A 20,412-nucleotide genomic window follows, 5' to 3' on the forward strand; every position below is an offset into this window, starting at 1 on the left:
TTCATCAGAAATTTAGAAGGAAAAAAAAATCGAAGCGGACTAGGTAAATCTTTCTTTGCTTCTTGAAATCAGAAATTATAGACTTGTTCAAAGACTCCAATTAATCTATAAATAGGCATGTTGTCAGGCAAAGTTTCTTATCCCTTCCAAAGCAATCAAACTTACAAGATTTTAAGCTAGAAACAACATTATCACAATGAAAGGTGCTCATTTCCTCCTAGCAATTTCTCTCTTGGCTCTAGCTTCCTCATTTGCCTATGCATCTGATCCTAGCCCTCTCCAGGATTTCTGCGTCGCCATCAATGACACCAAGGATGGTGGTATGTTCTATTTTTCTCTGTTATTCTTAAACTTACTTCAAATATGTGCCTAAAACAAAGCAACTGAGCAGGAAGCAAAATTCCTGGGCAAGAAAACTATATAAAACAATTTAAAAGCTTTGCTTGGAATAATGAAAATAACATATTTTTTCTCTTCATATATGCAGTGTTTGTTAATGGGAAGTTCTGCAAGGATCCAAAGCTTGCCAAAGCAGAAGACTTCTTCTTTTCAGGGCTCAACATCCCAAGAAACACATCAAATCCAGTGGGATCAACTGTGACTCCAGTCAATGTTGCCCAGATACTAGGACTTAACACTCTTGGAGTCTCATTGGCTCGACTTGACTTTGCACCCGATGGTGGCCTAAACCCCCCTCACACTCACCCTCGTGCCACGGAAATTCTAGTCGTTGTGGAGGGCACACTCTACGTTGGCTTTGTTACATCCAACCCAGATAATCGTCTAATCACCAAGGTGCTATACCCTGGAGATGTGTTTGTTTTCCCTGTTGGCCTCATTCACTTCCAGTTCAATGTGGGGAAAACCAGTGCCGTTGCCTTTGCTGCTTTTAGCAGCCAGAATCCTGGTGTCATTACAATAGCCAATGCAGTGTTTGGATCAAACCCACCCATTAATCCTGATGTTCTTGTCAAGGCCTTCCAATTGGACAAGAATGTGGTGAAAAATCTTCAGTCTAAATTCTGGTGGCCTAACAATTAAGGAAAGCATTTATTTAATCATACTTGAATTGATGTTGTAATTTGTCCAGGATAATGTTTGACTTGTTTGCCTAATTATGGTAACGATTTATATTTTGCAAAAGAAAAAAAAATGCTTATGTACCCATGCTTATGTAAGCCTGTTTGTCAAGTATTGGATATTAATATTATTAATTATTATTATTATATTACTTTTACTAAATGATTTGTTTTTCAAATTTTTAGTATATTTAAAGTTTTGCGAGTGCAAAATAATTAAAAATTAAAGATTGAAATGACAATAAAAAGAAAATTAATTGTAATAAATATTTGAAATTATTGGATGCCGTTGTCTTAAATAGTTGAAAACTTTGACTTTTTTTATACAAAATATATGGTGGTGTTTTTTTTTTTTATTTAAGTCAAATAGTCATTTTCATAAGTAATGTTACTTGTCTCTCTTCTTTTATGACGTCACAAAAATATATTTGTATGAATTGAACGAGATCTACTAATTATTCATACATGGAGTAAAGCTTTTTGGAGCAACTCATATAAGCCAACTATTGAATCCAATGACATTCATGGGTTGGTTAATCAATTTATAAATAAAATTTTTTTATTTGAACCAATAAATTATTTGAATATTAGGAGAAAAAAAAAGTAAAATAACAGTGGAGTGTAGTTGGTTTTTGGGTTGAGATAATTGAGGTTCTTCATTTTTTTAGGTTAAAGAGAAGTTAGAGAATTTCATTTTAGAGAGAGAAAAATATAAAAATGAGGTTTTAAAGAATTTTTTTTAACTTGTATATTTCTTACCAAATGGTGAGTTTGGAATGTATCACAGTCATTATTTAAATCACGAAATAACACCCGCAACGCCCGCCACAGAGCCATTATTTGAATCCTTATTAACAAATAAGTAGAGCATATTGTTTCATTACACTTGAATTGAAGTTGTGATTTGGTTGAGACTAGAAATACTGTTTAACGTACACTTTCCCATTTTATAACAACAATTCATATTGGAAAAGAAAAAAAAATTAAAGTGAAGGGTAATTTGCTTTATGTACCAATACACGAATATTGCTATGCAAACTTTTCTGTTAAGTGCTGACTCTTATATCTTTCTTTTTCTTAAACTTTTTTAATGTATTCTCTTCATTTGGCACATAATCTCTTATGACTAATTTGGATTTGATTGTTCTTAATACTTTTAAAAAACATTGATAAATTATAATTTTTTAATTCAAAAAATAAAGTAAAAATTAATATAAATAATCTCTTAGATGTTCAATAAAAGGAAATAGTTATAATTTTGTAATGGGTCAAAACAAAAAAAAAAAAGAATGAAAAAATGTCTAAAAGGATAATAGCATTTTCCTTTAATTTTTGGAAAGGCAAGAAAAATCTTATATTCCCCATATAAAAGGTTAATGATCTTGAATTATGGGTTTGAGGGAAAAAAAAGCAAAGTCATTAAAGCAATATTTGCTTTCTTATGAGTCACCTTAATGGTTAACACAAAGTTCATTTATATATCATAACAAGAAGCATTGTTTATGCATGTCTCCTTCACACATGCAAAATCATTGTTCTGCAACTATTTATAATTGGATGGATTTTTTTCTTTTACATATAAAATATTAAAAAGTGCACATTAATAAATTTTCTATAATGACTGGATTTTATTATGACTTGGTTCAGTCAATAACGTGTTCTATAAGACCTCAATTTTGGACAATGTTGCATAACCCTGCTTCAAACACTAATCCTTTTACATGAGAGATGCCTTCCTGTTGTTGCAACATGTATTATATCAAATAATTTACTCAAAGCAGTTAGTTTCAGACCTTCAACGTGGTTCCAAACTCATCATTCATGACTCATGAGAATTCTTGAAACAATTTTCTTCATTTTTTAACAAACAAAATAATTTTTTGGGTAAAGAAAAATGCTTCTTTTCCCCACATCTTTTTGCATACAATAGTAATTTAACCAGTTTCCTTTCCCCCATGCTTGCCCATAGCTCTTCTTAGAACAAATTCATGAATAAACCAGTGTACAGTAGAAACTACAGGCATCTTGGAATGGAGATTAATTTCATATTAGGAACCTAATATCAGTACCAAACTTGTTTTAAACAATTTCTGGTGACCATTTAAAAGAAAGGGAGGAAATGGTCTTAGAAGTAGCAGTCTTATGTACCTTTACTTGCCACGGGAAAGATTTGTCGTGCTTTATCAGGATTGTTGGTGGCTTACTGTCAATATTGTCACCTACCAATCTTTTAACAACTTTTCTTTATTTTTCTTTGATCAAGTAGTGCAAGAAATCTGACGATTTTCTTTTACCAATGTGCTTTGCGGATTAGTTCATTGAACACTTAAAGAACGAAGTTTCCTTTCCAAGTTCTCAAGCCTGTGTTTAATATTCAATATTTATGTTCAATTTAGAAAAGTTCCAACAGATTCATCCACAATTCTCAGACTATATTGCTTCCAGAATCTTTTCTAAACTATTCCGGTCATGCTAACTAAACGGTGGAAATGATCAAAGAAACGTTTCAGTTAAGCAAGATTAAGTAATCTTACAAAAAAATCAATGCTTTCAATGTAATAAGCATTAATGTCATATCTTAAGTATCTGTGAACATGTCAGAATAGACTTTTCAAACTGAGATTTTTCAGAGATAAAACAGAAGTTCCAAGCCTAACATAAATTTATTGTATTTGTACTCCGTGAAAAATACTTTTTGGACATCAATTGATCAAGTTCTATGTAAAATTAGTTGGCCTGTTGCACCAAAATAATAAAGAATAAGTGAACATGTAGAGAAAAAATTCGCCACCAAGAGAAACAAGCCTTTCCATGATCATTAATTAGTATTATATTGAGAAATTAGCATGATGAGATGAAAATAATATGCAATTTTAAGATGTTTTACGGTTAAATAATTAACAATATTCAACTTGGATGGTGAAAAGTCAGGAATATGATATATGTTTTTAGACTGAATCATGACTACTTCCAGGACCAATTCAGTGCTTTAAGCATATAATAACTGCGTAGAATGAGTAAAACAAAGAAGGATAAAAGAGTGGAATTATTTGATAATAATTCTTCTTGAAAAGTCTTTACCTGCTAGTTAAGAAAAATAGTGACCAGGTCATTGGTTTCCATCTATAAAAAGGTCTGTCTGTCATGCAAAGTTTCTCACTCTTCACAGAAGAAATATTAAACAACCAGCTAATTTTGGAGTAAACATTGCTATTTTGCTGGTATATCATAATGAAAGGAAGTAACTCTTTCCTTGTTGCTTTTGCCCTCCTGGGCTTTGCTTGCTCATTAGCCTCAGCCTTTGACCCTGATCCTCTCCAGGACTTTTGTGTGGCTCTCAAGGACACCGAAAATGGTGGTACGTGGGCATTCAGTTTATGTTTTCAGGATTTTTTTTTCATGATCATGATGCTAATAATGCCTGCGCTGAAGAACATTCAGCTTGGGAGCAATATTTTAACATAATAACATTACTAAAAGTTACTCTACTTTTGCACGGGATGATATATATCAACTAACATTTCTTTCGTGCAGTGTTTGTAAATGGGAAGTTCTGTAAGGACCCAAAGCTCGCAGAAGCAGATGATTTCTTCTTTTCAGGCCTCAACAAGCCAGGAAACACATCAAATCTAGTTGGATCAAATGTCACCACTGTCAATGTTGACCAAATACCAGGACTTAACACTCTTGGCATATCTTTGGCAAGACTTGACTTTGCACCTTATGGTGGCCTTAACCCTCCTCACATTCACCCTCGAGGAACTGAGATCCTAGTTGTTGTAGAGGGCACACTTTATGTTGGCTTTGTTACATCCAACCCAGATAACCGTCTCTTCACAAAAATCCTTAATCCTGGAGATGTTTTTGTTTTCCCAATTGGGTTGATCCACTTCCAGTTCAATATAGGGCAAACTAAGGCTGTTGCCTTTGCTGGTCTCGGCAGCCAAAATGCTGGGGTTATCACTATTGCTAATGCAGTCTTCGGCTCAAACCCACCAATCAATCCGGATGTTCTCACAAAGGCCTTCCAGTTGGACAAGAATGTGGTTACCTATCTTCAGTCCCGGTTCTAGTCAGATTAACAAGTTACTTAAGAGCCAAAATAAAACCCCATAAGTTTGTTGTTTGTTTTAAATAATGTTTCCATACATTTTCCTCATTAAAGTCATACTATTATTCTTAGTATCATGCAATAAACAGGTTGGTTGATAATGTACCTCCCCAGAGTCCAGTCTCCTCTCTCCTTGTGATCATTCTGTGTGGGCAAATTGGAATATATAGTGCAATTTTCACTCTCTCTCCTGCTCTTGTGCGAACATGTATGCTTATATGTGTATGCCAGGTCCAAAGCAGGACATAATTCTCACTCAAATGTGCAGAAATTGTACACAACTGCTTCATTTATGTTGCTTTTAGAAAACAGATCAAGTAACTTTCAAGCATTAAACCTTTTGTTCATTTGCAAGTCTCAAAACATATAACAAAAATAAGAGGTTAATTATCAAATGGTATCTAAGGTACGCAATGAATAGTGACAAACAATGTCCAAGAGGTGGAGATTTGGACAACTTGATTGTTTATGATTGTAATCTCACAAATCAGTTTATTACAGCATAAAAAGACTTGAGATGAATTTGCTGATTTTTGGGGTTAGGTCAATTTCATATTCAATACTCCAGACACTGCCTTCCCCTGCAAGATACACACAAAAGCTACAATGATAATTCTGAAGGTGGAATTCTGTTAAATAAGTTTGCATGGCTTTGATTGAATTTAATCATGTCCAATATAAATAGCCCTCACATTATAATGTAAGTTGGAAGACATGTAAAAAAGGGTTGTTGAGGAGCAGAACTTTCTCTCAGTTGCTTGTAGATGGAATTAGATATTGAACAGCGTTGTATAAGACTACACCAAATCTGTCACTGTCTTGATATATTAAGTGCAAATGTATTCTCTTTGCTGCTACATCATATAATATCTATCTAATTCATCTGTTACTTCGTGAGGTCCTTCCAGGTGATCAAGATGGTGGTTACTTGATCCTTTAATGCTTTTTTTATTTTAGTAATTATGTTGCTTTTACAATAAAATGATTTTACAATAACTCATGAGTAACGACAAGCCTAGAATGAACTTTCAGGTATGAGACAAGTCCCGATAAACGTCAAGAGAAATGTTTCTGTTCTTTCTCATGGCATCTAACTGTACATGTTCTGAAGATTTGCAACTATAAAGTATTGTCTGTCTTGATTCAAATGTCTCACAGTTTTATCTTACAAAAAGGATTTATAAGTTTGGATTTAAATATCAATTTATATACCATAATAGATCATTAAAATCTCTCGATGTGAGAGTGCAATGTCATAAACCCCTTCCATTAAATTTTATCGTTCTTCTCTTGTTACCTCCCATTAAAATTTAACGTTCTTTTTGTGTTAAAATTTAACGCTCTCGTCAAGCTCAGCACAAAACACGGTTAGAAACTTGGCAGCATAGAACCAAGATTACACCAAATGTTAGAGATTCTAGAGATGGCTCACACCGTACAACACTCTCACAAGTATCTAGACTCAGAAACTCAATAGCACTTCTCCTGTTAAAACTTAATGCCCTCATCTAATTGATACCATGTAGCACTCCCACAGGATTCTAAAGTGAGCTCTTACAGTGTAACACTTAATTCTCATCCAACTGATACCATTTGTGATTTGTGAATACCCACACCCAACTTGCGAGATATTATCCGCTTTGACCCAAAAGTCTTTAAATTTTATCCTATAAAAAATGCCTCTGATTTCGGATCCTCAACTTGATTCTTCATACTCTCTAACACAAAGGAAGATGAGAAAGAAAAACTCTCAATTTTTTTTGTTTCACAATTGCTAAGTTTTCTCTCATAAAATACATCAACCACTTTTTTTTAGTAATTAATTTCTCAATTGATATGACATATATGCAAAGTTATCTCATAAAATACCTCAACCACATTTTTTTAGCAATTAATTTCTTAATTAATATGATATCATCGATATATAAAAATGTGAACTCTAAAACTATTAAAAATGAACAACATAAATACTCTTACAAATTTTAAGAATTAACAAATTTATCTTTAAATTTCTAGCATTTTTTATTTATTAAAGATTATTTTTCATTAAATATAGCATTTATTATTTAATTATTTAAATTAATCCAAAAGTGTTAAAAATTAATAGCATAAATACTCTTATGAATTTTAAAAAATAAAAAATTTACATTTTAAATTTCTAGCATTTATTTATTTATTTAATAAAGATTATTTGCCATTAAATATATAGCTTTTTATTTGTTAGTTGTTTAAATTTAAATCAATTAAAAATTTATTAATAGAATTTATATCAAATTAAACTACATTAAAATTTTATTTGTGGGATATGGTGGATGTATTGTTGAAAATTAACCCAAATTTACTCCTTTTTTTGTAGGATTTTTTTTTGTTCAATATCATAAGCAATAATTCAGTTAAATTCATATAAAACACATTTCTCATCCTATAGGTTATAGCATACTATGAGTCCATAATATTAAACAAAGCATAGACAAAATCTTTCATCTGTTGCTCAATTGTTATTATTTTAGTCTAAATTATTATATCATAAAATTTATGCCCCAAAAACATTTAATTTTATCTTAAATAAAACATATAATTTTTCGTTTTCAAAATACAACCTAATTTACTCTTTATCTTCTTTAATAATACATATCCTGAGTCCTTAAATATAATTATATTTTTTATTTATTTAATTTAGATCAATTAAAATTAAAGTTCATACAAAATTACTAATTAAATTATCAAAAAATTATTGAAAAAGAGTAATACATGTATTGTGGTAAGTTCGTATGTTTGATATTTTTTAATTTTTTATGATAAATATACATTTATATGTTTAATGATTGTAATGGTTGATTTATTTTACTATAATATTTCTAATCACTTTATACAATCAGGTTTCAACGTTACGATGCCTAAATAAATCTTTGCTTTATGAACATAATCTCCCGTATATGTGAATTGTTACTAAACTTAGATTTTATTTTGTTTTCTATAGATTGATTCTATATTACATCCAATTTAATTTCAGTCAATCCTTATTTTTTTATTTTTAATTTAAAATATTTTGTATTTAAGATATTTTTATAAAACCATAGTCAATATTGTTAAGAAACATTAATCTTGAAGAAGAGAAATTATTTGATATAATATTAGTTGAGTTTTTTTTTTTTAATTCCATAAGTGAGTTAAAAAATTAACACATCACTCACTCACATTTTCAATTAGGGTTTTTCTTTTTTTAATATCACTCACTTATTTTTTCAATTAGCATTTTTTAATATACTCTGAAGTTTAAAACGTATGTGTGTTACACTACTAATTTCAATTGCGAAATTTAAAAACTCTACTATAAATATATTTTATAATTTTTCCTTGAATAATATAAATTTATTTTTTCAATTAAGAATGCTCTAGAATATTTTTGTATTTTGATAGTGAAAAATATTTTAATCATGTGATTAATTGTGTGCGTTTTGTTGAATGATCAAAGCTTTGTTAGTTTTATAACCAATTATTATATTCTTTGAATCAATAATGTTATAGTTTATTTTCTGTTATTTATTTATATTCTTTAAGTATATGATTATTAATTTGTACTCTTATCATGAAAGCATCTATTTAATAATTATTTGTACTTTATGAGTGTATTTATTATAGATAAATACATGTATCATCTATGATATATACATATAAAAGTGTGAACTGTAAATAATAGAAAAAGTGATTTTTTAATTTGGTATATTCCTATTAATACATTACATGCCAATCATGCATGTCCAACGAGTTCTTCATTTCATAAAGAAAGAGAGACATACAATTAAACTCATTACTTATATAATAAAAATTTTGAAGTATGAGGATGTGAAATAAAATATGTTTATTTATATAATCATACAATTAAGATTAGAAATTAATTCAATTGATAATGTTAAATTATATATATATAAATTAAACAAATGAATTAATTAATATTTCATATAGATTGTAAAAATATTAAATTAATCTTTTTATTACCCAATGAGTCAATGTATCATAGTTTATATGAAAATGATTTAAAAAAATAAAGGTGTTGGATGACAAATGATAACATGACCTTTAATTTTTTTTTTCTCTTAATGTGTAAAAAGTGCTCCACTTGGAATTTTGCCAACTTTACTATAAAAAAATTTATTTAAATTTTAACTAAATATTTAGAATACTCACAAACATATATATACTTTAGATTTTATAGCCTACCTTGAATAAGACATTCTATAATTAAGAAAATGTTTAATACATATCTATAATATATATAAAATGTGGTAATTTATTAAATTCTCTCTATTCATTTTTATTTAATATTTTTTAGTAAATTAAAATATTACCTACTTTTTATTTATTTTCTTATTAAAATAGTTTTTCTTTGGTTAAGTTATTCATGCCCCAGTGAACGCAAGCAATATGGTTAGAAGGTTTAAATTAATTTTTCTACAAATGAATAATTTTGTGTTTATAATATATTACACCTATTAATATGATTTACACAATTAAATTAATTATAACTTTGTAGTAAATGTATAATAATATAGTAGCAAATTATTGATGATTTTGTTATAAATTAATGATAATTTAGACAAAATCAATAATAACTTTATACTAAATTAATGATAACTGTATAGTAAATTATGAATAACTTAATAGTAAAATAATAATAACTTAATAGTGTATGATAACATAATAATAAATACATAATAACATAGTAAGAAATAACAAATAACTTAACAATAAATCATTTATACATAATTGTAAATGTATAACATATATTAGTAAATTAAGGATAACTTAATAAAAAATAAGTGATAACTTAGTAGTTAATTATTGATAGCTTAGTAATAAATCAATGATAACTTAATAGTAAATAAGATTCAATTTAATACTCCTTCCATCTCAATAAAATTGTCACATTTTTATTTTTGTTGGTCAATTTTTTTCAATTTTAATTACCTATTATTTTTATTTATTATTGATAAAAATATGAAAAAAAATATTTTAAAAACTTTAAAGGAAGGGGTTTCTAAATTTATATTTTGTAAAATTTAATTTATTAAAATATTTAAAATAATAGATGTCAAAGTTAAAAAAATTTAACAAAAACAAATCAATTGTGACAATTTAATTGGGACAAATAAAGGGAGTAGTAATTAATTGACAAATTTAGTAATAAATCATAAATAGTTTAGTAATAAATCACTAATAATTTAATAGTAAATAATTTATAACTAAGTAGTAATTAATAATTGAAAATTAAAAGTAAATCAATATAACTTAATAGTAATTATTAGTAAATTAATAGTTAATTAATAATAATTTAGTATAATAAATAAGAGATATAACTTAATAGTATATCAATTATAATTTAATAGTAAATTAGTAATAATATAATAGTCAAAGCATAATAACTTAATAATAAATCAATTATAACATAATTGTAAATGCATAATAACACAGTTGTAAATTAATAATAACTTCATAAAAAAAGATAACTTAATAGTTAATCATTGATAATTTAGTAGTAAATCAATGAAAATTTAGTAGTAAATTAGTGATAGCATAATAGTAAATTTATTTTAGTTTAATTGTAATTAAATTATAATTTTAATAGTAAATCATAAATAACTTAACGATAAATCAATGATAATTTAATAGCAAATCACTAGAACTCAGTAATAAATCAATGATAACAAAGTGACAAATGCATAACAGCATAGTAATAAATCACTAATAATTTAGTAGTAAATTATCGATAACTTAGTAGTAAATCACTAATAATATAATAGTAAAACATTGATAATTTAGTTTTAATTCATTGATAATTTATTTATAAATTAATGATAATTTAGTTATAAATTACTTAATTATTAATAACTTTATAGTAAATCAATAATAACATTATAATAAATTATTAATACCTTAATAGTAAATTATCAATAACTTAGTAACAAATCATTTATAACTTAGTAATAAATCATTTATAACTTAGTGATAAATCATGATAATTTAGTAGTAAATCAGTAATGAGGTAGTAGTAAGTGAGTAGTAACTTATTTGTTAATTAGTGATAACATTTCTTTTATAATTAAAGTTATTAATGATTGAACCTTGGTTACTAGAAAGAGAAAAGGATTAGGATAAACCTACCATGAACTTTTTCATTAAAAAAATTGAGTGAAAAATTATAAATTTGAACAAAACAAGAATGTTATATTATATAAAAAGAAAATTATCTCATATATTGTAATTAATTGATAAAATTAATAGTATATCATAAATAACTTAGTAGTAATTCAATGATAATTTATAGTAAATAATTGATAACTTAATAGCTAACTGTTAAAAACTTAGTAATAAATCAATGGTAATTAGTAAATGCATAATAATATAATAGTAAATCACTAAATTAGCAATAAATCACTAATAACGTAATAATAAGTCACTTATAACTTAGTTATATATCAATAATAATTTTATAGTAAATCATCGATACTTTATAGTAAATTAGTTACAATTTTATAATAAATTATTAATAACTTAATATTAATCATTTATAACTTAGTAGTAAATCATTATAACTTAATAGTAAATCATTAATAATTTAATAATAAATCACTGATAACATAGTAATAAATTAATAATAACTTAATTATCATCGATGATAAGTTTTTTATATTTAAAGTTTTAGGGATTGAACTCCAGTTACTAGCAAGAGTGAAGTAAAACTTAGTAATAAATCAATTATAATAATAAATCAGAGTTAACTTAGTCGTAATTTATTGATAATTAAATGCTAAATCACTTATAATTTAGTTATAAATTAGTGATAATAATAAATCAATGATAACTTATTAGTAAATCAATTTTAGCTTAATAATAAAGTCTGGATAACTTAATAGTAAATTATTCATATTTTGATAATAAATTAATGATATAACTTAGCAGCAAATCATCAATAACATATAGTAGTAAATCATTACTAGCTTAGTATTTTTTTTTGGTTAAATATTGATATAGAGCTGTATTTTTTAATATGTCTAACATATTTAATTCATTTAAAAATTTTATTAATTGCCATTTAATACTAAGGTATTGAGTTACAATATTTGTGGATATTCTACACATATATAAATAATTAAAATAATATTCATGTACCAATTACTATAACAACATATTTTTATTTAAAAAAATTAAATTTTGAAGTGAAAATTTGCCATAACTTTATCTATATTTGCATGTCATTGATTGTCTATTTGATAATATGTTAATAGTAACTAGATTAATGCTATATCTTTACTAAAATAAATTGTTGTGTTTTATGGTATCATTTATAACATTGATAGCAATCATACAAAAAAAATTTGTCATCAAAAATATTTTAAAATGAAAGAGAAAATAATGAGTCTAAATTTATTGAAAAACACCATAGAAAAATTACCTATTAGTTATTTTCTCAAGTACATAATATTTTAAATTAAAGTATATGATCTAATAATCTTAACAATAGTATGAATTCTATAAATTATAATTTTATAACAATATCCTTTACATAATAAATTTTTTGTATGACTTATACTTGATATATAATTAAGTGTTCATCGAAATTATTCCATTTTAATTAAAAAATAGTTCAAATATTAAAAATATATTCACTATCAATTTTAAAGTCGAAGATTTAAAACGTAATTTACCTTCAAAATATATCTTTTGATATTTGCCTAAAATAGATCATATCTTATTAATTTTCAAATTATGATATTTCATTATTTAACAAACAATAATAATATTAAACCAAAGTTAATTGAAAAAAGTATTTGAACATTTAAGAACAACATAAAAAGCTATTTGATTAGGATAAGGTATACCTTTAAGTAAAATTTTATTTAAACTCTTAGTATAACATATTTTAGTAAGTTATGTATATTTAATTGCTTTTTAAGAAATCAATATTTGATACTAAAAGTAGTTTTAGTCAATATCTCATATAAATACATAAATAAACATCATTGATTATTACATCGAGATACTAATAGTTTTTTATTACTTCATATCCCTTTTTTAGAATATGTTTACAAATTAATATTTTTAATTAGTAAAATTCATGTAAGTATGCATTTTTTACTATAAAATGAAATTACAAAATTATTTATATTACATAAATAAGTACATGTTAAAAATAGAAGTTAATAATGAAAAAAAAATTATATATTTACTTTATTTCAAGTAACAAAAACTTTATAACAATTTGGTTTCAAATCAAAATAACAAATTTAAATTTTCAATAGTAAATAGATGAAACGTAATAGTTTAAATGAGTTCGGCAATGATCAATTGCCTAAAAAATTTATAAAATTGAAGATAAAAATCTACCACTAAAAAAGCTTAAAAAAGCTCTAGAAAAAACATAAAATAGAGAAGAAGGAAAGTACAAAATCTGATTTGATTGTGATAGAAGACAATCTTTTATAATCGAAAAAATTTAAAAAAAGAAGAAAAATATTAAAAAAAAATGAAGATGATGACTTAACACTAAAATACTTAAAAGAAAACTTCTAAAAAGATTCAAAACAAAGAAACATTAAATATTTATTTTTTATTGGAATTTTAATTTTAATTTTTTTGTTATATTTATTTTTTTAACTTAAATTTACATTTTTAATTTAATTTAATATGATGATAATTATTTCAATTTTATTATTATAAAATATCAAAATTATTATATTATATTATATTATAATTATAATTTGGTTAACAATGAATAAAACTAGTATATGTCAAAATCTAAACTCAAACTTATAAGATACTTTTTGTGAGACAAAATCGTGTGGTTTTTATGATGTAGCACTTAGCTTCCATCCGACTGGTGACCTCTTTAATATTATTTGTAGAGATCCGTACCTAATTTGTGAGATATTATCCACTTTGATCTAAATGTTTCATAATTTTATCTCACAAAAAATTTCTCATAAGTTTTTATTTAAATTTCAACTTATATATCATAATAGATTTTTAAAATCTCTCAATGTGAGATTGGGTTGTCACGTATGTACCTTTGCTTTTTATTAATCTAATGACTAAGTAGAAATTAGCTGTCATGAAAAATATGAAACTCTTCTTAGACCAGATCATCATAACATAAATTTATGAACGATATCTATAAGTCTGCCATTTTGAAACAAAGATTGATTACAAAGGATACATAATGTCAAGAAAGGCTTTTTTCCATTTGGCATTGATAATTTGCTTCAATGGTTAGTTAAGTTGATTAAATAAAGAAATCACCAACTGAACTCAATGCTCAAAGAGTATACATGTCCGTAAGAGTTACTTTGAGTCTTCCACAATTCTTAAACAGTTCTCGCGCATTAGATCAGAGATCAATTCAAAGCAGCCCCATTCATTTTTGGATAACTGAAGTGTTCAAAAGAACTGGAATGTTTCAGTCTAGCATGGTTTATTAATTGAACTTGCAAGAAATTAATAATGTTTTGAATGTGATAAGCATAGATGTCATATGATTGAGTATCAAGGAACATGTTAAAATAAACCTGGTCAACTGAGAACAAAAACTATTCATAGAATCTGCCTTGCTGGTTATTAAAATTTCCTTTTGGTACTTTCATTTCTTTTCATTACTACTAATTCAGTCTTACAATCTATTTGAATTAATTGAGGCCAGTTGAAGTTTGCTAACCCTTGCAAATGGTGACAATGGTGAAGTGGGAAAAGAAGAAGAAACAAAAAAAAAAAACCCATAATATTGGTTTTAGTACATTTTTCTTTTTCTGAATAAAGAATCAAGCATATTAGTTTTATCAGAGCTACTCAACAGAAGTGATTGATTGAATCGTCAAAAATTTGTAGCGTAAATTGCAGTTAAGTGCAATGGACTAGTTACATGTATCATCTGCCTCATCTGCAATGCCAGCATGTTTAATTTAAATACTATGGAAATTAAGAAAGAAGTTTCTGTAAGGGAAACTGTCAACTTCAATTGAATTGCAAGTTAAATTGGATGAAGTGCTGGCAGCCTGCAGTAACTATCAATTTATGCTAAAGTCAACGGAGTAGCTCAGTTAATTCAACACCCAAGTTCAGAAACAAGGAAAACATTTGGAATGCACAAGAAGACCACTTCCACGTCAAAATTTAGTGATGTAAGCATTGGAAATGGGGATTCAAAATTGATATACTTGCATGGTGGCTGAAGAATAATTCATCCTCAAATTTTATTGAGAAACAAAAACCAAGTCGCTGCTGACTTGGTAAGTCCATAAGAAACAGGTAAATACTTGTTCAAAGACTCAAACCTATAAATAGGCATGCTTTCAAGAGCGATTACTCATCCTACCCAAGCAAGAAACTAAGAAATCAAGCCTGAAACCAGCCTAGCTACAATGAAAGGTGTTCATTTCCTTGTAGCTTTTCTCTTCTTGGCTCTGGCTTCCTCATTTGCCTCTGCCTCTGACCCCAGCCCTCTTCAGGACTTTTGTGTAGCTCTCAATGACACAAAGAATGCTGGTATGTTTTCCCTTAATTTCTCTATTTTGATTTGTATATATAAGTTGGGTGCATAGATATAGATGCCTGAACTAAGACATTCAGCAAGGATGCAGTGTTTCTATATTCTCCAGAAACATACTTAACTACAGAGAATCTTTTCTTTCTGCATGGCATGGTATCAACTAATATTTTTTTCTTTCATGCAGTATTTGTAAATGGGAAGTTCTGCAAGGACCCAAAGCTGGCCAAAGCAGAAGACTTCTTCTTTTCAGGGCTGAACATGCCGGGAAACACATCAAATCAACTGGGATCAAAAGTCACTCCTGTTAATGTGGAACAAGTTGCAGGACTCAACACTCTTGGCATATCTTTGGCAAGAATTGACTTTGCACCTTATGGTGGGCTAAACCCCCCTCACACTCATCCCCGTGCCACGGAGATCCTGGTTGTCCTAGAAGGCACACTCTATGTCGGCTTTGTTACATCCAACCCAGATAACCGTCTCATCACCAAAGTCTTATACCCAGGAGATGTTTTTGTTTTTCCAGTTGGTCTCATTCATTTCCAATTCAATATAGGGAACACTAATGCCATTGCCTTTGCTGGTCTCAGCAGCCAAAATCCAGGAGTTATCACCATTGTAAATGCAGTCTTTGGTTCAAACCCACCAATCAATCCTGATGTTCTTGCCAAAGCCTTCCAGCTGGACAAGAATGTGGTGAAATATCTTCAGTCAAAATTCTGGTGGGATAACAATTAGACCAATTTTCAACGTCCATGGAACAGTTACTTATTTGAACAATTTTTGACATGTTTCCATCATTTATTTAGTAATTATTGTTGAAGTAAAATAAAATAAAAAATAAAAATGTTACTTATGTATCTCTGCTGATGTAATCCTCCAATTGTTTGTTGATTTTGGATATATTAAGTTATTACAGTTTGCTCCAAATTAGGAGCTAATGTCAACCTTTATCTAGATCTCATTGAAAGCACCCTTTCTGAGAATACTTTAATTTAGATCTTGGAAAGTTCCAAACTTAATTGCCAGAATCCAGAACACACTGAATTTGTTAATAAGAAGCCAAAGATCCAGTGCCGCTGGGAAGATTTAGAGAGACATCTGATCATAGTTTCAGAAAGTTGAAAACTGAAAAATCCCCAACCAAAAGATTACAAATAATGCATGGAATATTGTTAAAGAGTCAATCAACTGATCTTCATAGGGACCTGAAAACATTCTGGACCTTGACCTTTCTGTGAGTCTCATGGCATTGCTGCAGCAAGTATTTTGTCATTAACCATCTACCCAGCTTCAAGTTCAGGGCCTTTCTTGAGGGCAGTTACTACTGATATTGTCACCAAATAACTATTGCAAAATGATAAGCAACCATTTCAATAACAAACAGCAATCGTTAACAAATGACTCTTTTTTTTTATTTGACAGTTGACACAACCTTTCCTGTATACATGGTTTCAGTAGATTTATACTTGGCAACCGACAGAACCTTCCGCAAACTTTTATGATACATTCTGCACTGAACAGTCTCGAAGTCTGATCGAAAAGTTCTATCCATCATGATAATGACTGAAAAAAAAAATTACTGTCATGAACAAGTGAGCATTATGTCTTTGAATTTAAGAATAATGCCCTTTTTTTTACTCAAATATATATATATATATAGGAAATCCATTTTGAATTATATTTTACTAGTAAAATAGTAATATAAATTTGACTAATAAGAACCTGTGTAAAATAGAAACTGCCATAACTGACTGAAAATTTATTTCATAGGATATCTAACACATAAAAAGATAAAAATCAAATTTGTATAAAACAATTACTAGTAATCATTCCTTAAAACAAAAGCTATGATAAGTCTAAGAATAATGGAAGACTACACAGCATGATTTGGGTTATTAAAATAGAAATTTTGGAATATTGTCGGCTATGGACATTAGTGTTGGATGTTGCAATTTGTTCAACATTATGTTTTTTTATTCAAGGTTCAATGTCGTCATCACCTACCAATATTTTAACCACTCTTCATCTTTATTTTCTCTTGATTATACAATACAAGTTAGCCGGCTAGCTCTATTGCCACATCTTTGAACAATTTTCTTTCCTACTTAGTTCATTAACTATAGGATGTCCCAACTGACCCTAATGATTAAAGGACTAATATTGTGTATGATTATTGAATGTTCATCTAGTTATGTGGGAAGAACCATTACTGAGCCAACTGCTATTTTCAACTACTGTATGCCATCCAGGAGGGGAAAAAACTGTAGCTTTGATTTTTCTCAACAGTGCATATACTTTTGCTTCTAGCACAAGTTCTACATGGATCAAGTGACCAATTTTTCAAATAAACCATTCCTTTTAGTTTCAAAGCAAGACGAGCAAACGTTCTAAATGCTTCTACTATTCAGTAAACAGTTATTACTTAAAACTTGAATGGCAGGAATATTTCCTCTGCTGACTTGCTTATCAAATTTTGAACAAAATAAATCCAAGGAATGATAGAAGTATCAAGATGAAGCTTTGTTGTCCTGATGTAGAGAATTTTATTTACTAATTGAAAGTTGCTGATAAGCCTCTAGTACGAGTTATTTATCAGAATTGGGGCCTAAATTCTTGGGTCTTCTGTCACTGGTTCTTGCTTTCCTGTTGTAGTCTTCATTTGACTATTTTGATGGTCTTTCTCTTGTTGGTTTCATTTTTGTTTTTTGGGATTAACTTGTTCCCGTTTGTCTTCTTCACCTACTGCTTTCCATTGGAGCGGGCCTTTCATGCTAGTTTTGGACAAAAGAAATCCCAATTACCCCAATCAGAATCCATAATGGAAGAATTTCATGAAAAATAAATGTCTGGATAAAATAAGTCACATATACCTCTAGCTGAAATATTCTTGGTGAACATAGCATAAAGAAACAAAACAGGCATAAAATATTTTTAAAATGAAAAAGAAAAATAATGAGTCTAAATTTATTGAAAAACACCATAAAAAATTTACCTATTAGTTATTTTCTCAGGTACATAATATTTTAAATTAAAGTATATGATCTAATAATATTAACAATAGTATGAATTCTATAAATTATAATTTTATAACAATATCGTTTAAATAATAAATTTTTTGTATGACTTATACTTGATATATAATTAAGTGTTCATCGAAATTATTTCATTTTAATTAAAAAAGAGTTCAAATATTAAAAATATATTCACTATCAATTTTAAAGTCTAAGATTTAGAATGTAGTTTACCTTCAAAATATATCTTTTGACATTTGTCTAAAATACATCACATCTTATTAATTTTCAAATTATGATATTTCATTATTTAACAAACAATAATAATATTGAACCAAAGTTAATTGAAAAAAATATTTGAATATTTAAAGAACAGCATAAAAAGCTATTCATCTATAAATAGTCCTTGTATGCCAAGTAAAATTCCTCATCCCCTCCTCGAGCAAATAGCAAATAAGTACTAGAAGTATAGAGCAAAGCGATCCGAAATGAAAGGAGTGAACCATTTCCTCGTAGTTTTTGCTTTCCTGGCTTTGGCTTCCACATTAGCCTCAGCCTCTGACCCTAGCTCTCTCATGGATTTCTGCGTAGCCCTCAATGGCCCCAAGAATGCCGGTATGCATTCAGTTCATGTTGTTGTTTATTATGCCAAAGCCTGGAGTAAAGGCATTCAGCTAAGAAGAAATGTTTTTCATCATACTAACCACACAATGAAAACTTGTATTTATAGTAACTAACGTCATTTTCTTTTAATCCAGTATTTTGTAAATGGGAAGTTCTGCAAGGACCCAAAGCTTGCCACAGCAGATGACTTCTTCTTTTCAGGGCTTGATAAAGCAGGAAACACATCAAATGCAGTGGGATCAAAAGTCACTCCTGTCAATGCTGACCAAATACCCGGACTTAACACACTTGGCATATCCCTGGTTCGAACTGATTATGCACCTTATGGTGGACTAAACCCTCCTCACTCTCACCCTCGTGGCACGGAGATCCTAGTTGTGATAAAGGGTGAACTTTATGTTGGCTTTGTGACATCCAACCCAGATAATCGTTTCTTCACCAAAGTCCTGAAGACAGGGGATGTGTTTGTTTTCCCAGTTGGTCTCATTCACTTCCAGTTAAATATAGGGAAAACTGATGCCATCGCTTTCGCTGGCCTCAGCAGCCAAAATCCTGGTGTTATCATTATTGCAAATGCAGTCTTTGACTCTAACCCACCTATCAATCCTGGTGTTCTTACCAAAGCCTTCAAACTGGAAAAGAAAGTGGCGGAATATCTTCAGACACAGTTCTGATTGAATAACATGAAGTTACCCCTTAGTTGCTTCGTTTGAAATGATTTTTCCATGTCCCCGTTACAGTTCATAATGCAGTGTGCAATTCTGTCTATTTTCATCATATTATTAAAGAGGATATACGGTAAAGTTAAATCATGAAAAGAATGGGACCATAAACAAACCAGGGTCTTGATTTGTCTGACTTTGTGTTGAAGTTAATTTGAACAAATTGAGATTCAACTGTTTATTGCAATCTATATTATCAAAAAATCTTTTACAAAGAGGAGCAATCAATTAGTATTTTTGTTAGGCTGTCAACAATGTTGTCAATGGTTCAAACAATTACTTTGTATTTTGTTATGGAAAATTGGATATAATAGTTATGTTT

General features: G+C 28.3%; 4 protein-coding genes across 4 annotated transcripts; all 4 read left to right on the forward strand.

Annotated features, from left to right (window-relative positions):
- LOC111277841 (germin-like protein subfamily 1 member 13) lies at positions 1 to 1,192 on the forward strand. Its single transcript, XM_022864262.2, has 2 exons — positions 1 to 320; positions 488 to 1,192. Exons 1-2 carry the CDS (start codon positions 197 to 199, stop codon positions 1,039 to 1,041), a joined length of 678 nt encoding a protein of 225 aa, XP_022719997.1. The 5' UTR covers positions 1 to 196; the 3' UTR covers positions 1,042 to 1,192.
- A 3,064-nt stretch (positions 1,193 to 4,256) lies between these two features.
- LOC111277842 (germin-like protein subfamily 1 member 14) lies at positions 4,257 to 5,561 on the forward strand. Its single transcript, XM_022864263.2, has 2 exons — positions 4,257 to 4,437; positions 4,614 to 5,561. The coding sequence occupies exons 1-2, from the start codon at positions 4,311 to 4,313 to the stop codon at positions 5,150 to 5,152; spliced, it is 666 nt and encodes a 221-aa protein (XP_022719998.1). The 5' UTR covers positions 4,257 to 4,310; the 3' UTR covers positions 5,153 to 5,561.
- Positions 5,562 to 15,564: 10,003 nt separating this feature from the next.
- LOC111277843 (germin-like protein subfamily 1 member 13) lies at positions 15,565 to 17,275 on the forward strand. The gene is made up of 2 exons (XM_022864266.2): positions 15,565 to 15,726; positions 15,915 to 17,275. Exons 1-2 carry the CDS (start codon positions 15,603 to 15,605, stop codon positions 16,466 to 16,468), a joined length of 678 nt encoding a protein of 225 aa, XP_022720001.2. The 5' UTR covers positions 15,565 to 15,602; the 3' UTR covers positions 16,469 to 17,275.
- A 1,876-nt stretch (positions 17,276 to 19,151) lies between these two features.
- Positions 19,152 to 20,042, forward strand: LOC111277844 (germin-like protein subfamily 1 member 13). Its single transcript, XM_022864270.1, has 2 exons — positions 19,152 to 19,370; positions 19,503 to 20,042. The coding sequence occupies exons 1-2, from the start codon at positions 19,233 to 19,235 to the stop codon at positions 20,040 to 20,042; spliced, it is 678 nt and encodes a 225-aa protein (XP_022720005.1). The 5' UTR covers positions 19,152 to 19,232.
- The last annotated feature ends 370 nt before the right edge of the window (positions 20,043 to 20,412 follow it).

The sequence above is a fragment of the Durio zibethinus genome, chromosome 7, assembly GCF_047325235.1.
Source record: "Durio zibethinus cultivar Kanyao isolate XHJ-2024 chromosome 7, ASM4732523v1, whole genome shotgun sequence".
In the NCBI taxonomy this organism is placed as follows: domain Eukaryota; kingdom Viridiplantae; phylum Streptophyta; class Magnoliopsida; order Malvales; family Malvaceae; genus Durio; species Durio zibethinus.